The following is a 20,471-nucleotide window of genomic DNA, read 5'->3' on the forward strand; positions in this document are numbered from 1 at the left end:
TTGCTGGTGAGCTACACGTTTCGCCAGGATGATGAAGGTCAAGTCTAACCTGGGTCTGTCCGTCACCTCCCTGAAACCCTGGCCCACGGTGCTCCCTGCCAGCCCCTAAGACTCAGGTCATTTCTGTGGCAGCTGCCGCAGCTGCTCTCAACCACCCAGCACCTTTTTTCCCAGGGCGTGAGCACTCCACGCAGCCATCCTGACGGAGCCTCCTAAAGCTGACCGAGTGCTGTGGTGGCAATGCTCATTATGTGGGTGTGCTCCTTGGGCAGAGCCCCAACCTGCCCAGCGAGGTGGAGCAAGAGGGCGGTGAGTCGGGTGGGCCTCCCTGGGTGGCGGGACTGGCCAGGCTGTGGGGTGGGAGTGGGGAGTCAGGACTGCACACCCGCACGTCCTGTGCAGATCCGAGCCCGGAGGGAGGCCCTGATTCCTGGCCAGGGCTCCCACTGCCGCACTCCAAGCTGCTGCTCCACAGGTCAGCAGCCCTCATCGAGAAAGGACATTATGTGTTGAGCACCAGCTGTGTACCAGGCCGAAGGCAGTGCGTGTGGCTGAGTGTTCAGTCCTTCTCAGTGGGGACAATTAGAGTTCAGACCCAGGACCAGCTGCATAATTTGTGGGGCCCTTTGTTTAAAAAGCATTAACACCCAGAAATAAACTCACCCGTATATGGTCAATTAATTTACAGCAAAGGAGCTAAGAATATACAAGGAGGAAAGGACAGTCTCTTCAGTAAGTGGTCCTGGGAAAACCAGACCCCTGACTTACACCATACACAAAAATTTACTCAAAGTGAATTAAGACTTGAATGTAAAACCTGAAACCATAAAAGTCCTAGAAGAAAACATAGGTGGTAGGTAAGCTCCTTGACCTTAGTCTTGGCTATGATTTTTTTGGATTTGACACTAAAACAAAAGCAATGAAAGCAAAAAATAAACAAGTAGGACTACACTAAACTAAAAAGCTTCTGCACAGCAAAGGAAACATTCAAATGAATGGCAACCTACTGAATGGAAGAAATATTTGCAAATCATACCTGATAAGGATCAATATCCAAAATATATAAAGAACTCCTACAACTCAATAGCAAAAAATAATCCAATTTAAAAATTGGATCTGAACAGACATTTTCCTGAAGAAGACACACAGTAGGCCAGAGGTACACGAAAAGGAGCTCATCTTCACTCAAGGAGTGCAACTAAGTGCAAACCAAAACCACAGTGAGACGGCACCTCACACTCATTATAATGGCTAGAATCACAAGGACAGAGATAATAAATGTTGGTCAGATGGCAGAGAGAAGAGAACCCCAGTACACTGTTGGTGGGAATATAAATGGGTGTGGCCACTCTGGAACACAGTATGGAGGCTCCTCAAAAAAATATAATAGAACTACCATATCATCCAGCAGTTCTACTTCTGGCTATATATCTGAAGAAAACAAAACCAGTAATTTAAAAAGATGCATGCATCCCAATGTACACAGCAGCATTATTTATAATAGCCAAGATATGGAAATAACCTAAGTGTCCAAGAACAGATGAACGGATAAAGATGTGGTACACACACACACACAATGGAATGTTACTCAGCCATAAAAAGAATGAGATCTTGACATCTGCAGCAACCTGGATGGACCAGAGGGCACTGTGCTTACGTGAGGTAAGTCAGACAAAGACACGGGATGATCTTAGTTTTATGTGGAATCTAAACACAAAACCTGAAACAAACAAATGCCCTGAACTCAGAGATACACAGAACAGATTGGTGGTTCTCAGAGGCAGGGGTTGGGCAAGCAAGGGAGGGGGTGTGAAACGGTGGGTGAAGGGTCTCGAAAGGTACAAACTTCCGGCTATACAGTAAATGTCACAGGGATATGCTACAACATGGTCACTATAGTTAGTTCTGTATGGTATATTTGAAAATTGCTAAGAGAATAAACCTCAAAAGTTCTCATCACAATAAATAAAACTCTGTAACTATGCATAGTGAGGGATGCTATCTAGACTTATTGTGATTCTCCAGTATATACAAGTCTTTTCAGGTACACCTGAAATTAATATATCACTGAAAGAAAAAACATTAAGAATTTTAAGAGAGTGACACCAGAGCAATGAACCAAGTGAGACACCCTTGGTGACTGCATGGGTCACCCCACCGTGAAGCCAGTCCAGAGAGGTCAAGTAACTTGCTCAAGGCCAAGTTGAGACTCAGACCCAGCCTTGAGTCTGAATCCCACATCTTTCTTTCAGAACCACCCAAACCTCCCTACCCTGGTATCTGCCTCTCTGCTTTATGCGAGGTGCCCCAGTTCTAGTGCTACAGCTCTGGGGACTCTCCTGGTCTCCAGTGCCCCCCATCAGGAGGCCAGTGATGGTAGAGAGCCCGACTTGCCTCTGTCAGCACACAAGCCTCTCCTCTCCCAAGGTGAGACCCGGTGCCAGCTCTGCGGCCAGGCGCGCCTCCGTGGAGGTTTCTCTGAGCTGGTGCAGTGCGGGGGCGGCGGGGGGTGGACGCCAAGGTTCACTGTGATATATGGTAAAAGCTGTGGCACTCCCACCAGGGGCTGTAATTCATAAGTTATGGGCGAGCTTCAAGACTAATAAATTTGGGAGGGAAGTATTAATGACTACACAGGGGCACTGTGAACTTGGCAGGCCCCAAAGCCTGGAACTTTGCAGTCCGGGTTTTAAAAATGATTTGTGCTGGAGCAAGTTTAAACAGAAGCTGGCTGGCGTTAGTCTGACAGTGACCCGCTGGCAACTGTGGGGACTGCAGGAGCCGCTTCTCCTGCCATGGCTGAGGCTGGCACCTCCACCCCTGCTGCTGCCTCCGTCCCCGCCCCCATACCCTGAGAGAGGCTGGCCCTCCCCTGAGGCTCCAGAGACTTATTGCTGATGTCTGCAGGTTAATCCCCGGATTGTCTGTGCACTAGTGTGACTTGCTGAGCCTTGGGGCCCTTGCTGGCCTGAAGGTCACGGTGAGCAACAAACGCTGCCCTTTCTCCCTCTCCAGTGTGGCCCAGACCGCCCCCAGCTTGTCTAGCCATGATTTCTAACATCATGGAAATCCCTCTCTGGACACAAGTCCTGGTCAGAGTGAGATGAGCTGGGGTGCCCTGACTCCCCAACCCATCCGAGGCTGTGAATCATGCATGCCACTTGCTAGCCCGGCAAGGCTTCTGCTCTCTGTCTCCGAGGAACTGCCTTTGCTATTGACGGCTCTGGGGGTTGGCAGTCAAGTGACAGGCTGGGAAATGTGCTAGTACTCTGCCGAGCTAGGCAGGGCCGGTGTGCCTCTAGAGAGCTGGGAGGCAGGGATGTCAGGGGAGACAGGAGAGCAAGGGTAGGGCTCCAGGGCTAGATGGGAGGGGCACTGGCAATGGCTCCCAGCGGTGCACATCTGCCAGCTCTGTGGGAGATCCGAGTGCCCTATTCAGACATGCCTCTAGTTTCCAGGAGGGTTGGCACAGAACTCATGACCCCCCTGGCTGGCACGTGTAGCTGATCACTTTCTCCCTTCTTATTCTGCCTCCCTCCACTTCCTGCTGGAAGGTGCCTACCGTGGGGACTGCAGGGAGAGGAGGAACAGGGTGGAGAGGCAGGGACTCGTGACTTCACAGTACTTGAATGAGTGTGGTTACTTTAAACGCTTGGCTTGTTTGCAGACTCTGTGACCTCAGATCTTGACACCCTGTGAATCCAAGCGTGGCATCAGGTGTCCGGGATCTGGAGGTCATTGGCTGGGGGGGATAGTAATGGCCAGGTGGTTATCTCAAGAGCTAAGGCTCCTGATGAGAAAGGCAGAGAGGTGCTGCAGAACGACTGGCTGTACAGGAGGTGCCACCTGAGCTCAGGTGTTCAAAGGTGTGCGCTGCCGAAGACGGAACAGCGCTGAGTAGGCCCCAGCACCAGGTGAGCTGCAGTCTCAAAATGGGCTTGAGCAGCCACCATGGGCAGAGCAAGGAGGCGGCTCCTCCACCTCACTTTGCTCCATCAGCAGGAAGGTCCTGGGATGGGCCAGTTGCATGTGCTAAGTGGCTTTGGTTGTGTCCAACTCTGTGCGACCCTGTGGACTGTAGTCCACCAGGCTTCTCCCCATGGAATTCTCGAGGCAAGAACACCAGAGTGGGTTGCCGTGTCCTCCTCCAGGGGATCTTCCTAACCCAGGGATTGAACCTGTGTCTCTTTAAGTCTCCTGCACAGGCAGGCATGTTCTTTACCACTAGCGCCACCTGGGAAGACCCTGGGATAGGCTGTAAACCTGCTCCTCTTATCCCTGGAAAACAGGACAAAGTGGGCAAAAGTTGCCACCAACTTCCAGAATTTTCCAAAGATTCTTATATTCCGGATTCCCCATGCACCAGCATGGGGAGCTGCAAGCCACAAGTGGGGTTTCTGGAGTGGGCTACTGCTAGAAGCCCCCTGAGCACTGGGAGAAGACCCAGGGCTGCAGGACCCATAGTGAAACAAGCGATGTCCGCAGATTTGTTCTGTTCTCAATCAGTTATGAGCTTGCAGACTATATTCCATGTAGATCACTCTATGGGGAGCCTGCCAAGCGCCAAGTGTGGCCCTGAAGACAAAATGTGGGGGCGACCTGGCAAGTGGGAGTTCATATAAGGTCTCGAGGGAAGGCCGTGGTGACTGGGACCTGACTCTGAGACGGATTTGAAGGATGAAAAGAAGTTTGGCAGGCAGGCCTGTCCTGCCAGTGAACAGCATGTGGAAAGCCTCAGGGACTTACTACTACACAGAACACTTCTCCAAACGCAGAGATGTTTCACTCAGCCAGAGTGCAAGTGAAGACGCAGTGCAGAGTGGAAGGAGATGAGACGGCAGGGGGTGGGCGGGGGGGCAGCCTGGGACAAGACCATCAAGGGCCTTATATGCCACCCGTTACAAGCCGAGTCACCATGTCCTCTGCCTCCAAAGTCATATGTTGAAATCCTAACCCACAGGCCCTCAGAATGTGATCTGATTTGGAAATGAGATTGTTGTAGACAGGATTAGTTAAGATAAGGTCCTATATTGGAGTAGGATGCGCCCTAGACCCAACACGACTAGGGCCCTTGTAAAAAGGGAAATCCGGACACGGACGCACACACAGGGAGGACACCATGTGAAGAGAGAAGGCAGAGGCTAGGGTGAAGCTTCTACAAGCTAAGGGACGCCAAGGGTTACCAGCAACGTGCCAGGAGCCGGGGGAGAGGCAGCAGCAGATGCTCCCTCGCAACCTCAGAAGGAGCCAATCCTGCCAAGACCCTGATCCCAGACTTTCAGCCTCCAGAACTCAGAGACAGGAAGCTTCTGTTGTTTAAGCCACCCAGTTTGCAGGACTTTGTTTCGGCAGCTCGAGCAAATAACCAGCCAAGGTATTAAGTCAGAGAGTGACATGAAAGATTTATGGAAGATCACCGAGTGTGTGTGTGTGTGGAAGATCACCGTGTGTGTGTGTGTGTGTGTGTGTGTAAGATCACCATGTGTGTGTGTGTGTGGAAGATCACCGTGTGTGTGTGTGTGTGTGTGTAAGATCACCGAGTGTGTGTGTGTGTGGAAGATCACCGTGTGTGTGTGTGTGTGTGTGTGTGTAAGATCACCATGTGTGTGTGTGTGTGGAAGATCACCGTGTGTGTGTGTGTGTGTGTGTAAGATCACCGAGTGTGTGTGTGTGTGTGTGTTGGGGGGGGGAAGGAGAGAGGAGGGCACCCATGGGGGCAAAGTTGAGGTCAAGGAAGCGGATGAGGTCCAGAAAGAAGGAGGCTGAACAATGCAGATGAAAAGTTGGGAATGTTTCAAAATATATGCAGGCAGTGAAACCAGCAGGATTGGTGATGAGTTGTGAGTAGAACCTACAAAGCCCTGGAAACCCAGAGTGAAGGCAGGAATCAGGCTACAACTGAACACAAATGAATGTCAAACTCTGCATGGGCATATAGAAAGTCAAGGATGGGCTGTGGGGAGGTTCCAGGGCTCAGCAGAGCCATGACCTGCCTCAACCGTGAGCTCAGGCCAGGCAGCCCCCACAAGGCTCAGTCACAGGAGTCTTGGGTCCAGAACAAAAAAGCAGGGGTAACCCCTTAACACTCTGCCCTAGTCTTGCAGCTCCCTGACAAGTGTGCTTAGTTCTAGGTGTCACTCTGAGAGGGACAGAAACATTGGAATGCTTAGGGAGGGACTGTACAGCAAGAACTTGGAGGGCTTGTGTCCCCTGAGAAGTGGCTGTGGGAATGCAGGTGACAGTCCCTGGAGGAGAAGACACTCAGAGGCCAGTTTCCGAAAGGATGTCTCAGCTGGGAGACATAAAAGCTTCGTCCAGGTGGGAGAGGTGGGTGCCGGGGGCAGACCTTGGCTCAGTCTGAGTAAATATTTTCTAACAGGCAGAGTCATGTGAAGTTGGGTTGGCCTGGGCTTCCTTGGGAGGTTCTGGGTACCTGTTCTTAGAGGCTGGTAAACCTCTTGGCAGGGGTTCTAGATGGGATCAGCACATCAGCTGAAGAGCTAGACTCAGAAGTCCTGAGCCCCCAACTTCTAAAGTTCTAAGGTTGGATGGTCTCTCAAAAGATCATAATAGCAATCACCCTACTCCCTCAAACCTGTTCACAGCACCTTGTGGCCTACAGAGCTTTCTCACGTTCACCAGCTCCCCAGACTTCCTGTGAGGCAGACAGAGCCGGAGTTATGAGCCCACTTTACAGAAGGGAGCACTGAGCCCCCAAGTCACGGAGCTGGGGAGTGGCAGAGTCTGGAGCTCTGGCCTCCTGCCCCCACCCTGCCCAGCCCTGCCTCGCTGCCACTGCCCTGGCGAGGGGAAGAGAGCATGCCAAGGTGAAGAGGGCCCTAGATTAAGCTGCAGTTAGCTGAGTCCAGCACCTCCATTTCCATGTGGCCCCATGAAGCTCTCTTGATTTCTTTGGGCCTGAGTTTCTCCTTACATATGAGAGAAAAGAGGTGTGAGGATGGAATGAAATCACACTGTAAAAAAGCTTCTCTTGGAGGCATTTGGGTAGTTCCCTTACCTTTAGGTCAAAAAGGTGGTCCTAAAAATGTACTCTGAATTATTAGGGGAAGTCAATATTTTTAAAAAATATCTTGGTAAAGCGAAGAAATCCCTTACCCATCATTTTAGCAACAGCATTTTCAGGTGCAAGTCAGGGCAGGGTAGATTCGAACCGGAGCAGCAAGGGTGCCTGGGGAGGGGAACCTGCGTCCAGGCTCCCAGGACACCCTGGGGGCTCTAACAAGGCTTCAGATTTCTCCTGCTGGCCCCTGTGCCCCCTGAGCTGGGAGCCAAGTCCTGGCCTGAGCCCGTCAAAACAGAGCCTCCCCAAACCCCACAAAGGCCCAAACCTGACAGCTGCATCACCACGTAGGGGTATTGCCACCCCAATCACAAAATAACACCACCTGACATTTGCAGGACTACTTTGCAATTCTGAAAGCCACTCACACCTGCTTCCTAGGGCCTCACATGAACCTGTGAGGAAGGCTCAGCATTGTTCCCATTTGACAGCTAGTGAAATCAAGACCCAGAAAGGTTAAGTCCCCACTGCAAGGAGAAGGCAATGGCACCCCACTCCAGTACTCTTGCCTGGAAAATCCCACGGACAGAGAAGCCTGGTGGGCTGCAGTCCATGGGGTCGCTAAGAGTCGGACACTACTGAGCGACTTCACTTTCACTTTTCACTTTCTTGCATTGGAGAAGGCAATGGCAACCCACTCCAGTGTTCTTGCCTGGAGAATCCCAGGGATGGGGGAGCCTGGTGGGCTGCTGTCTATGGGGTCGCACAGAGTCAGACATGACTGAAGCGACTTAGCAGCAGCAGCAGCAAGGCGACACAGTTGGTCTTCCCTAGAGAGAAGTCTGCCCTAGGGTACTGCCGAGGCCCTCATCTCCACCAACATCACCGGCCCATCAATTTACCACCATCCTCAAGGCTTAGGTTCTGGGCTATTCTGGCCCCAGGCCTGGATTGGAAACCTAGGTCTGCACCTTTGGACGATTTTTCTGGGGCTCAGCTCCTTCACCCATAAAGTAGAAGTCTCCTGCAAGCTGCCGCAAGGAATGGGGAAGTAATACACTCAAAGCAGGCAAGATACCTACAGGCCACTGAAGTCATGATGAAGTTGTGTCAAGGTAGCTTGACTGATCGCTATCTCCGAGGCTGAGAAAGGCAGTCCCCGGGAGCACTTAACTAGGGTTCCCCCCACCACCACCAAAATCGTGGGCCGACATCGGGACACAGACCCATCAGGAGATGTGCTCCACTCCCGTATGCTGTGGCTGTGCGCAGAGCCCGGGGGCTGGGAGGGAGCTCCCCACGGCGGGGCTGGGGAGGCGCCGGCGGACTCACCTCGCGCAGGCTGCAGCTCCTCCACGACGCTCTCGGCCGCCGTCTCCTCGGCCCACGTGCCGGCCTCCACCACCTTGTAGCGGCTGCGCGGCTGGCTGAGCACGTGCGGGGCCTGGAGCGCCGCCTCGCGCTCTGCCGCCAGGTCCAAGTCCTGCTGTGCCAGGTGCGCCCGCAGCTGCCGGATCTCAAACTGCAAGAAGGAGAGGCGCGGTGGGTGGCACGGGGACCGGGCCCTGCGAGCCGTCTGGGCGCTTTCCATTTGGGGGAGCGGGGAGGAAGGCGCTGAGCCTCCAAAGGCTGAAGGGGACGTTCCTTTATGAATCTCCCAAAGACACTAATGGCAAGAGTCCCTGACGTTTATGGAGGCTTTTCCAAGTAATAAAACATGTTCCCGTGTCCCATCTCTGATACTGTGTCGTCTGGCCCCATAGTGAGGACAAGATGGCCGTAAGAGGAACACAATGGTGGTTTGCAAAAAACAAAAACAAAAAAACATCGCAGGAGGAGTCGGGGAACATCCGACTTGAATCTTGTTCTAGTTACTTGTCTAAATGTGTGACCCAAAAAATGAGAACCTTATTCAGGTGTCTTACACCAATGTGTAGCCGAGGACTGGAAACCCCACAATATCCAGGGCCGGTGGTAACCTGCCAGGGAAGCCCATCGTGGCATCGTGTGCTCGCTGGGCTGAGCCTGGCCCACTTGTCTCCCAGCGACTCCCACATCCTTCTCGGAGGTGTTCCGAGCGCTGGTCAGACAGCACTGGGCTCTGATCCCAACCCTGTGGCTTTAGGGCCATGTGGCCATGGTTTCTGTCTCTGTAAAATGGGGGTTATCACCCCGCAGAGCTCTTCATAAAGGCTTTGTAAAAGGCGTCATACATTTTTATTTTAGTTTAAATTTTTGTTGTTGCGGAAAGTTTCCTAGAGAGGCTTTCAGATGCCTCTTGGGGTTGTGGCTGAGATGGCTGTTCACACTCTGGGGCCTTCCTGGGTCATCTGGGTGAAGGCAAAGTGTGGGTCTGACTGCGGACTCGGGAGGAAGGAGAGTCTTCACTGCCACCTAGTGTTCCAAATACACACTGCATCGCTTTTGCACAACCCCACGACCTCCAGTCCAAACCCCCAAAGACCAGAAGCTGGAGGTTAGCTCCCTAAGTAGGAGATTACTTGCTTGCTCATGATTCCAACCTCCAGCCTTGGCCCCTCCCTGTCAGGTCACACCTCCAGCTGCTTGCCTGACAGCAACAGAATTGGGTCACAGGTATCACAAATTCAACCTAAACAGGACTGTTCACTCTGTCCCCACAGCTGCTCCTCAGGCGCTTTCATCCCATTTTAGCTGGGTCCAAAAATGTAACCTCCTCCCTTGCTTCCTCACTTTCCATTATCCTTGCCATCCACTCTGCCCTCAAGTCCAGCTCCCGAAGGGCTGCCCCAAGTCTCCCCACCTCCCGCACCTCCACGGCCAGCTCTCACCTGGATGACTGCAGCCTCTGCCATCCATCCTCCAGCAGGGGCCAGAGGGGTTCCCATAGACCCAGATCAGATCATGTCACCGCCTGTCATGACTCCCCTTGGGGTGGGAGAAAGCCCAAGCTTACCACCCTCGACTTACAGAGCAGGTGTGTGTTCTGGCTCTGTTAACTCAGCCCATTTCATCTTACTCTTTCTCCCTTACCTCTCACTGGGACACACACCTTCCCAAAGCTCCTTAAACACTCTAAGCCTGTGTTGGTCTCAGGATCACTTCCCCAGTGACCTCTGGTCCCATATCACATGGCTGCCCCTCCCCACCTTGGAGGCTTTCCCAGACCCCTAACCCAGGCACTCCAACCCATTACCCTGTTTGAATTCTCTACATTGCACTTAGCACCTTCTGATTGGTTTTTTATTTATTTTAATGTTTCACTATTTTTCCTTTGATGAAAGTGAAACACAATTCAAGGAGTCACTAACACTAGCGTGGCTGGGCAGCAAACTGACATTGGGACAACTTCCCAATGGCAGCGTTCACGGGTTTTGTCTCTAGGACCACTTGGGTCTGGGTAGACTTCATCAGCCTCCTGCCTGAGGACACGCCTCTGGCCCACCTGTGTGCTGAGAGCAGGGCAGGGAAATGGGGCTGAGGGTCCAGCCATGAGATGAAAGGACATTTACCTAATTCCTTACCCGGTGTTCACTCGCAGAGCCCTCTGGTTCAGTTTCTCCAGAGGATGAAACTCTTGCCTCTTGTGTGATGGGGTGGGGGGGGGCGGCGTGGTCTCCTGACTGTGCAGGATTTGCAAGGGGACCTGGAGGGTTCAGATAGCATGTGTACAGACTTTTAACCCACCCCTCTCCCCTATGGTCAGCTTCACACTCAGCCCTTCCTTCCAAACTCTCCAAGGTTCTGAGGGGGAATTAGCCCCTTTCCTTCATTAGCCACCTCTTCACACGCTCCCTTAGTTACAGATCCCCCTCTCTGCGAGATCAGTTACCACTTTCTTGCTCACTCTCCACTTCCCGCAAATCCACAGAAATCTGTCTCCTCTCTGCCCTGATGGACAGGACTTAAAGGATTTCTTAATTCTTATCTGTTTATTCTTTTTTTTTCTTTACCACCATCTTAGTGGAATTTGGGGAAGGACATTGGATAAACACGTGTGGTCACTCCACCATTTTCTTCAAAAGCTGTCTATGGGGTTTTCCTCTCTCACCTGCAGTGGTGTGCGGGTATTTAAAAAACAAAAAGAGGCCTGATTTACAGTGCATGCTAATCTCTGGTAAATCCACCATGGCCAGTTCCAAACTACCAACACGATGTTATGCAGAACAGGGAAGAAACGTGCGCAACTAGCCCTCAGGAGCCAGTGAGCGCTCTAGCACACCACTGCCACCCTGGTCCTCTGTTAGAGCAGGAATGTGGAATATGATCTACACAAGAATAAAGTACAGAAGCTAATCTCTGCAAGAGCAGGGGTCTTGTCTGTCTTGTTGCCTGGTGCACAGAAGGCCCTCAGTGAACACTGCGGAGTGAATCAATACACGAATGGATGGAACTAGTCGGTTTTGCCCAATTCTGTGGCTTCAGGCTGAGTCCTAACACCAGCCACAACCTGGGTCCTGATCCTGACCCAACACTGAGGCAAAGCCTGAGCCCCAACACTGAGCCCTGATCTTGCTCACAGAGTGAGCCCTGACCCAAGTCACGAACTGACAGCCCAACCTGATCACACACTGGGCTCTAACTCTGGTCTCAGACTAGGCTCAGACCTGGATCTTAACAACCCAGTACTCCGATGGTGCCACTGGTCTCAGAAAGTGCGAAAGCAAGGCTGGCTTGTTACAGGGTGGTCGGTGCGGACTGGAGCCACCCTTCTCGCAGCAGTCTCAGATGTCACGGAGGACCCATTAGGCAACCCGCCTTGGCTCTGCTGGGGCTAGGAGCCCCTCTGGCCCCAGCTGATCCGAACTTCCCGTGGGCATACCCAGCCTGCTTTCTCCAAGGCCGCTCATCAGGGCCGGCAGTCCTAGCTAATGGCCTCCAAGGCCACTCTGAACAGATGCATTATTGATAACTTGTAATTGATACAGAGCTGCCCATGGGTGTCCCACTGGAATTTAGTCCAGACAGCCAGAGGCCAGAGCTTGCCCAGCCCCAAGCCCATATATGCAGACATAGGCATGCACAGTGAAGTAAGTTTTAAGCGAAAAATATGCACCCCAAGTGTATGGTCGTTCTAGCCATTCATTTATTCATCCATTCACTAAGAAGTCAGGTGAAGCATGGTGAGGGTGATGTCAAAATCCTGTTATGTATACTGGAATGAACATGCCTCTCTCAGCGTACAAGTGAGTCCTGGCTGGTCCCAGTGATAGGGGCTATCTGCTGCACAAGGAACAAATCTCTTAGGAGAGTCCTAAAGGCTAGCTCTGGGTGGCACCTGTGGTAGAGATGGTGTGTCCAGGAGGCAGAGACTGGGAGGGCAGAGTGGTAAGGAGGTCTGCAGGGGCCACACCAGGCACACAGCCCTGGAGCCATGGTCAGAGGTTCTAAGGACTTCGGCCCTTATTTAAAGAGCAACAGTGAACCACTGAAATCTTTTAAACAGAAAGGTGGGGTGTTGGGATGTTGGAGGTGGTGAGGTAGTGGGGTGATGGAGGTGCTGGGGTGGTGGGGGTACTGGGGTGCTGGGGTGTTGGGGGTGGTGTGGTGGTGAGATGGTGGGGTGTTGGGATGGTGGGGTGTTGGGGTGTTGGAGGTGGTGGGGTGGGGTGCTGGGGGTGCTGGGGTGTTGGGGGTGGTATGGTGGTGAGGTGGTGGGGCGGTGAGGTGGTGGGGTGCTAGGGTATTAGGGTGTTGGGGGTGGTATGGTGGTGAGATGGTGGGGTGGTGGGATGGTGGGGTGTTTGGGTGTTAGGGGTGGTGGGGTGGTGGGGGTGGTGTGGTGGTGAGATGGTGGGGTGTTTGGGTGGTGGAGGTTGTGTGGTGGTGAGATGGTGGGGTGGTGGGATGGTGGGGTGTTTGGGTGTTGGGGGTGGTGGGGTGGTGGGGGTGGTGTGGTGGTGAGATGGTGGGGTGGTGGGATGGTGGGGTGTTTGGGTGTTGGGGGTGGTGGGGGTGGTGTGGTGGTGAGATGGTGGGGTGTTTGGGTGGTGGGGGTTGTGTGGTGGTGAGATGGTGGGGTGGTGGGATGGTGGGGTGGTGGGGTGTTGGAGGTGGTGGGGTGGGGTGGTGGGGGTGGTGAGATGGTGGTGGTGGGGTGCTGGGGTGGTGATTCAGCTGAGCATTCTGAAAGGACTGCTCTGAAAGCAGAGTGGAGAATGAACTGGACAGACATAAGCCAGGACAGACATGGGCATGCGAGCTGGGAGACTACTACAGCAGCCCAGGCCGGGACGACCAGAATCCGGACTAGAGAAGAGACAGTGAGAAGCAGGTGAGAACTGTTTAGAAGGTGAAAGTGTCAGCATGGCATGATTAGAACACGGATGAGGGACAGGGCACCCTGCTCTGGGGACTGGTTATTACAAGCTGCTTACCCAGAGGGTGTGGGGTGGCTGGATGCTCTGAGTGCTTAGAGGAGGAATGACTGACCCGGCGCAGAGAAGACACTGCAGATGGGCTGCATGGGCTCTCGGCTCTGGCCACGGGCCGTGACAGCCCAGGGGACTGTGCAGATGTTCCAGCGGGGACCCTCAGAGCCTGGCTCCTGATCCCCATTCCTGAACATGGCCACGTGTGCTTCCCCAGTTGATGAAGAGTTGTCAAGGGGTCCTAGGATATCAGGGCCTCGTTAGTCAGATGGGAAAACTAAGGCCCTGAGATGGGAAAGAGGTGTTTGTGCCAGGGGGTAAGGCTCAGACCGCGTGGCGCATCAGAAGCAATGCTGGGCCCAGAACCCATGCCTCTGGCTTCTAGCCCCACAGACCTTGGCCAGGAGACTTGAAGCCTTATGAGAGAGATGGAAGTAACTCAACCCAACAGAATATGAGGAGCTTAATGGTAACAGGGGTCAGGAAAGGGAAGCAGGCTCCCACGTGGGGAAACAGCTAGAGCTGGAGGCAGGAGCCTGAGACCGTGGCCCGTCACCCCTCTGTCACTCTGCTGTTGCTCTTGTTGAGCCTCTGGGTCGTGTCCGACTCTTTGCGACCCCATGGACTGCAGCACGCCAGGCTTCCCTGTCCTTCACCATCCCCCAGAGCTTGCTCAGACTCAGGTCCACTGAGTCGGTGATGCCGTCCAGCCACCTCGGCCTCTGTCTCCCCCTTCTCCTGCCTCACTCTGACTTTGGTGAAGTGTCTTTCCCTCTTTGGGCCTCATTTTCACTGTGTGTTCAATAGGCTAACAGAGCAGCTGAATTTGGTCTGTAACAGGCTCTGTGCTGGCTCTGGGATTCTAACTGGAGGAGAGTTTGCAAGTGCCAGTTAACTCTTGGTGCGTCTTCAGTCCCGTCCTGTGCTCCTATGCTGCGGGCTGTGTGTGCTCAGTCCATGTCAACTCTCTGCGACCCTGTGGACTGTTTATTTTTTTGGGCTCCAAAATCACTGCAGATGCTGATCGCAGCCATGAAATTAAAAGACGCTTACTCCTTGGAAGGAAAGTTATGACCAACCTAGATAGTATATTAAAAAGCAGAGACATTACTTTGTCAACAAAGGTCCGTCTAGTCAAGGCTATGGTTCTTCCTGTGGTCATGTATGGATGTGAGAGTTGGACTGTGAAGAAAGTTGATCACCGAAGAATTGATGCTTTTGAACTGTGGTGCTGGAGAAGACTCTTGAGAGTCCCTTGGACTGCAAGGAGATCCAACCAGTCCATCCTAAAGGAGATCAATCCTAGGTGTTCATTGGAAGGACTGATGCTAAAGCTGAAACTCCAATACTTTGGCCACCTCATGCAAAGAGCTGACTCACTGGAAAAGACTCTGATGCTGGGAGGGATTGAGGGCAGGAGGAGACAGGGACGACAGAGAATGAGATGACTGGATGGCATCACCGACTCGATGGACATGAGTTTGAGTGAACTCCGGGAGTTGGTGATGGACAGGGAGGCCTGGTGTGCTGTGATTCATGGGGTCACAAAGAGTCGGACACGATTGAGCGACTGAACTGAACTGTGAACTGTAGCCCACCAGGCTCCTCTGTCCATGGGGTTTTCCAGGCAAGAATACTGGAGTGGGCTGCCATTCCTTTCTCTAGGGGATCTTCCTGATCCAGGGTTTGAACCCATGTCTCTTGTGTCTCCTGCATTGCAGGCAGGTTCTTTACCACTGAACCATCTGGGCAGCCCCCTGCTCTCAGGCAAATGCCCAACTGCAGAGAGTCAACTCTTTACAGAGAAAGATAATATAATCCAGAACATCTAAAATGCATCAACAATGCATTCCACAGACAATAAGAATTAGTATTCATGCAAACAAGTAGAAAAAAGTGATTAATTATCAAATCATAAACCAGTTAAGAAGCTGCTGAGAATCTGCACAGAAGCTAACCTATTTAAATGTTTGAATTAATGGACAAGGGCTTTGAAACAACTGTGATGAATATGTTAGAGAGGGGAGGGGGACAGATGGATAAAATGGATGTAACATTTCAGTGGAGAAACAGAACCTATAAAAAGAATTAAATGAAAATTTTAGAACCTTAATATACAATATCTGAAATTGAGTCCTCAGTTGCATGCGTTTAACAGCAGACTGGACACAGGGATGTTGAACCTGAGGATAGATCTATGAAAAAAATATTACAACTTACAGTCAGAAAAAGAAAAAAGAGAGAGAATGGGGGAAGAGATTAGGGTATAAGAAAGAAGCAAGGCATGATCAGAAAGTCTAACACGCAATTAGAGTTTCAGAGGAGAAAACGGATAGGACGAGGCTGAAGCAATAAAGAAATCATGGAGGGACTTCCCTGGTGGTCCAGTAGCTAAGACTCCACGCTCCCAATGCAGGGGGCCTGGGTTCAATCTTTGGTCAGGAACTAGAGCCCACATGCCGCACCTCAAAATCCCACGTGTTGCAAGTAAGATCAGGCACAGTCAAATAAATAAACATTAAAAAGGAGAAGAAATGATGGCCCAAACCTTTGCAAATCTAATGAAAATCACCAAGCCACAAATTCAAGAAACTCAGAAGAATCTCAAGGGGGATAAATACAAAAACCCCAATGCCCTGCAATCAAACTGCAGGTAAGGAGAAACACCCGTAGCACGTGGGCGTGGGCCTCTGGGAGAGAAAGCACAAATGAAGCAAAGTTCCCACTGGCAAACTGGTCCAGTGGGGAAAAAAGGACCACCCTGTGACTTAGGAAGAATGAAAGTACAGTCACCGCCCTTCTTAATGCACATCATGAGCTAAGTATTTCTAATCAGATAACCTGACCAAATCAGCTGGGATCCACAGGGAAGCCCTCAGCGTGCATTACTGGAGTGAGTCAGGCCCCTTCCATTGGGCTGGGCTTTTAATGCATGCCCAGGCGGGGCCAGACCCCCGGGGCGGCAGGGCGGGCACACCCAGCGCATCTCTGCCTTTAATGGTCTGGTTTGTGGAGTACAACTGACATGGCCTTGGCCTGATCAATGCACACTTTGGCCAGAAGCTCGATGGTATCTAATGCAATAGCAATAATTTTCTTCCATCCTATTAGGGCTGTCTGCACAGACTGCCCTGCCTTCAAACCCATCTGCTGTTGGGATGGCATCCAATGTTTATTTCCATTAGTTTCGCCATTGTTGGTAACAATAAAACTCAGGAGACAGTTGCAACCCAGTGATTTAGGAGCAGGGTGACGCTGAATCCGACCCTGGCCCCTCTCCATCCACTGCGAAGATGACTGGTAGTTGGCCATAAATTTAAATTATGGCAAAAGGATAACATAAGTTATTCCTCTGATGGCTAATTTTATCAGCTAAATAGGCTTGTCATTAAAGCTATCGGCTGTTTTACAAATCACTTCCCATGTCTGAAAAAAACAAACAAACAACTTTCCTTCTCGCAGTTGGAGATCTTGAATAATCCAGGTAACAAAGACTATTGTGCTGAGCTGGGGGGCTTTGGCCTCTCTAAGAAAAGAGGGGGCTTCTCTGGAATGAGCCAGCCACAAACGCCACCCCCAGAACGAGGAGAGAAGCCCTTTCCTGCTACTCTGAACCTGCTGGCCCTCGAAAGATGGGCGTGGGCTCTGCACCCTTCCCCCTGCTTCCACCGGGAATGCCCATCCCTTACGGTCCAGATTTTCACCTGTTTCTTCCGGAGACAGGGGTACCTGCATCTTCCAGGGAGGACTGATCACTGTGACTGCCCCTCTTGCTATTGGGAAGGGGGAACGGAGTTAGGAAACACTGCGGGCCTACTAGGCGGCTCTGCGGGTGACTGTTTTCAGTCAGTAGGCGTGCAGTCTACTCTTGTTGGGGCCTGGCGCCTTAGGTATGCGTGTGTGACTGAGTCCACCATCAAACGGGGGCGGAAGCAAGGTCACCAGGTCACCAGCACAAAGGTTACTGCTTTCAGGTCCAGGCAGGAAAAATCATCTCTGCACAGTTCTCTACCCTCCCTTTCTTATCCTCTGGCTAAAGGGAGAAAACTCCAGACACTCAGAATAAGGAGCCCTGACATGGAAGAGCCTGGAGGCCAGAATGGCTGTGACACAGTGTCCCTGTACCTCCAACCCCCTCAATGTCACTGCACTGGGCTGCAGTGGGTGGGGGGCGGGGGGACAAGTATGCTCCTCCTGTGTTAGGCCACTGGATGTCTGGATCTATGTGATGGAGCAGATGGTATTACTCATTCTAAAGACTTGTACAGATGCCCTGTTTGTGGTGCAGGAAAATGCACATGGAGCCCGGAGTTCCATCCCAGCCCTTCCTTCCATGACAAACAGTGAGACCCTGGGCGAGCCACAGTTTCTCAGCCTCAGTCTTTCCATCTATAAAAGGATTAATAATACCTAGCCTGCCAACTCTGAACATCAAAGTCAAGATGAGCTAAAACATGTGGCAGTGCATTTGTAAACAGTCACCATTATATAAATGATTTAGTACTGTTTTTATTCTCTCTCTCTCCCACATTTACTGAGAGACTTCAGTGGACCAGACTTTCTATATTACTTGAATTGATCTGAACTTCACAGTGATATAAGCCTTGTTTCCTCCATTTGTTCAATGAGGATCCTGAGGTCCAGGGGTGAAGGGGGTGATCCACGTAGCTGAGGTCAGAATTCCTCTTGCTGACTTCCTGGGTGAGAGGATGGTCTCCCACCCCTCAAGCTGCCCTCACACAGGACTCTTCTTTCAGAGCCTGCCGCTTGCCCCAGGTCTGAGGCTGTCCTAAGGGGCTCACTGAGTTCCACTGGCTGCCTTGCAGGCTGGGCCCCAAGTCACCCTAGACTGAGCCCCACCTCCTTGGGTCTCTTGCCAGTGATCTCAGGGTGGATGGTGCTGAGGAAGTAGAACTTAGCTCGTCCCACGGGGCCCAGCAGGGAAGAGAAACAAACTTCCACCGGGCTCTGAGTTGGATCGGATTATTGGGGGCCAAAAGTTGTTGCAAGGCTTAGAGTGCAAAGAGCAGGTACAATGGGGACTTCAAAATATGTTCTGGAATTAGAGCAAGGGGCCGGGCAGGGATATACTAAAACCCCAGAGGTGGTTTCATATGACGGATAGGAAGAATATATCATTCCACTGATTTAACCCCTGCTTCGAAAATACCTTTGATTTCTGAAGCAGCCATTTACAGAGACAGACAAAAAGTGCACACCATCTCTCTGAAGGATGGTCACTAGCACCCCTCCTGTGGAATTCATTGGTATACAGATTGGTGTACAGATGGATGCCTAACAAAGTTCTGGGTGGACATACAGGCAGAGAGCAGAATCCACAGAGAGAGCAAAAGAAAAGTGAACGGAATGACCTTCCAGCCAAAGGATTGTTGAATGCAGGGGTCTGAGGGGACATGCTTCCATCACAGTAATGAGCCAGCTGGAGGAAAACTGCAGAAGGCCAGCCAGGGCTGGAGAAAGGTGAGGCCGGCCAACAGAATACACCCCTGTAGCTTCCCGCCGCTCAGCCCCTCGGGCTCCTTGTGGGAATCTGCTAAGGGTGAGGTAAGCCCAGTGGCCAGGAGGGACTGAGGGCAGCACTGAATCCTGTCTCCCTGTGAAAACCAGAGGGCCAGTGTGGTCCAAGGGCAAAGGACCAGAATGAGCCATAAGACACCCCTCTTCCTTCCTCATCCCCCACTGGCCTCAGATTCCCCCATCTGCCAAATCCAGGGGCCCCTAAGGAGGTTCCCGGCCACCTGGGGTGTGGCCACGTGGTAAGAAATGGGCTGCCATGTGGCACAGAAGATAAAGCGTACAAGCTGTTCATGCAAGAAGCTGGCAAACCATGTCATCCAGAATCTCCACAGAGTCACCAGAAGAAGCAATTTAAGCTTTCTTAAAAAGCGAAGATGAATTTTAAAAAGAGTCACTTGACCGGTGAGAGACCTGACACAGCCGCCCTCAGCCGGGTGCTCAGGGTGAACACCCAGGGAGATGTCAGATTGACAGTGTTACCTTTGATACGACGGGATGAGAGTGGCACAGGATCTCTGCGGTCTCCCTCCCAAACTCCCAGAACTCCAGTCGAATCAGGAGGAAAACACGAGTCAAAACCCAACAGAGAAACACGCTGTAAAATGCCTGACCAGCTCTCCCAAACTGTCAAGGCCCCCCACAAACAAGAGAGGTCTGAGGGACTTTCAGAGCCAAGGGGAGCCCCAGGAGACATGATGACTCATTGTCATAGGGCATCCTGGATGGGATCCTGGAACAGATCAAGGACATCCGATACAAACTGGATCTGAACAATGAGCGGACCTTGATAATAACGTATCCATGTTGGTGCATTAATTGTGACAAATGCATGATGTTAAGGTAAGATGTTAAGGATGGGGAAATGGGGTATACCAAGCGCATATGGGAACTCTGCGCTACTGCAACAATTTTCCTACAAGTCTAAAACTGTTCTGAAAAATAAGAGCTGGCAAATAGTTATACAAATACATGCCAGGGAGAGAGCACAGAGAATGCAAACTGATGCCACACATCTCATTGCAACTTTGGATACATTTCAGTTTCTTAGGTAGAATACACGAATTTAGTTTGGAAATTGCTTCATTGAACCCTAAGAATTCCAGCCGGGAGAGAGAGAAAAAGTTTGCAACCAAGATGAACAGAACGACCTGGGATGAGGTGGGGTGGGGTTGGGGGAGAGCAGTTGCGAGAGACTCTTTGGAAGCTGTTGAGGGAGCTGAGGGGAGCCGGGTCTGTGCCCGCAAAAGAAGGGGTGTCCTCAGGCCGTGATTTAAAGACACCCTGGTGCTCAACCTGATCAAGGTTTTCAGCAAGCCCCGAGAAGAAACCTGGGTGGAACAAGACCCATAGCAAGGCGGGCTGGGAAGAAGGGCATTCGGTTAGGACACCTGGATCTACTCCTGGCTCTAAAAGCCCTCACTTAGCTGTATGCTCTTGGGCAAGTCACCACTCCTCAATTTTCTTACCTGTAAAATGGGTGTGTGGGGGGAAACAGGGGTAAGTTCTCATAGAGTCACTATTTATCATGTGCCGGGCTTTAGACTAAACAATTCCACAGCCAC

At 51.8% G+C, this 20,471-nt stretch overlaps 1 protein-coding gene across 3 annotated transcripts in view; it reads right to left on the reverse strand.

The window, feature by feature from the left end:
• TMEM266 (transmembrane protein 266) overlaps positions 1–20,471 on the reverse strand; it is a 129,317-nt gene that overhangs the window by 7,212 nt on the left and 101,634 nt on the right. For all 3 annotated transcript variants that reach the window (XM_055418035.2, XM_055418039.2, XM_055418037.2), the window contains one exon: positions 8,354–8,543. In XM_055418035.2, coding sequence (XP_055274010.2) covers positions 8,354–8,543 — 190 coding nt within the window. The remainder of the gene's footprint in view (positions 1–8,353; positions 8,544–20,471) is intronic.

Source organism: Moschus berezovskii, chromosome 21, assembly GCF_049115385.1.
Source record: "Moschus berezovskii isolate FMDL1 chromosome 21, NW_MosBer_1.0, whole genome shotgun sequence".
In the NCBI taxonomy this organism is placed as follows: domain Eukaryota; kingdom Metazoa; phylum Chordata; class Mammalia; order Artiodactyla; family Moschidae; genus Moschus; species Moschus berezovskii.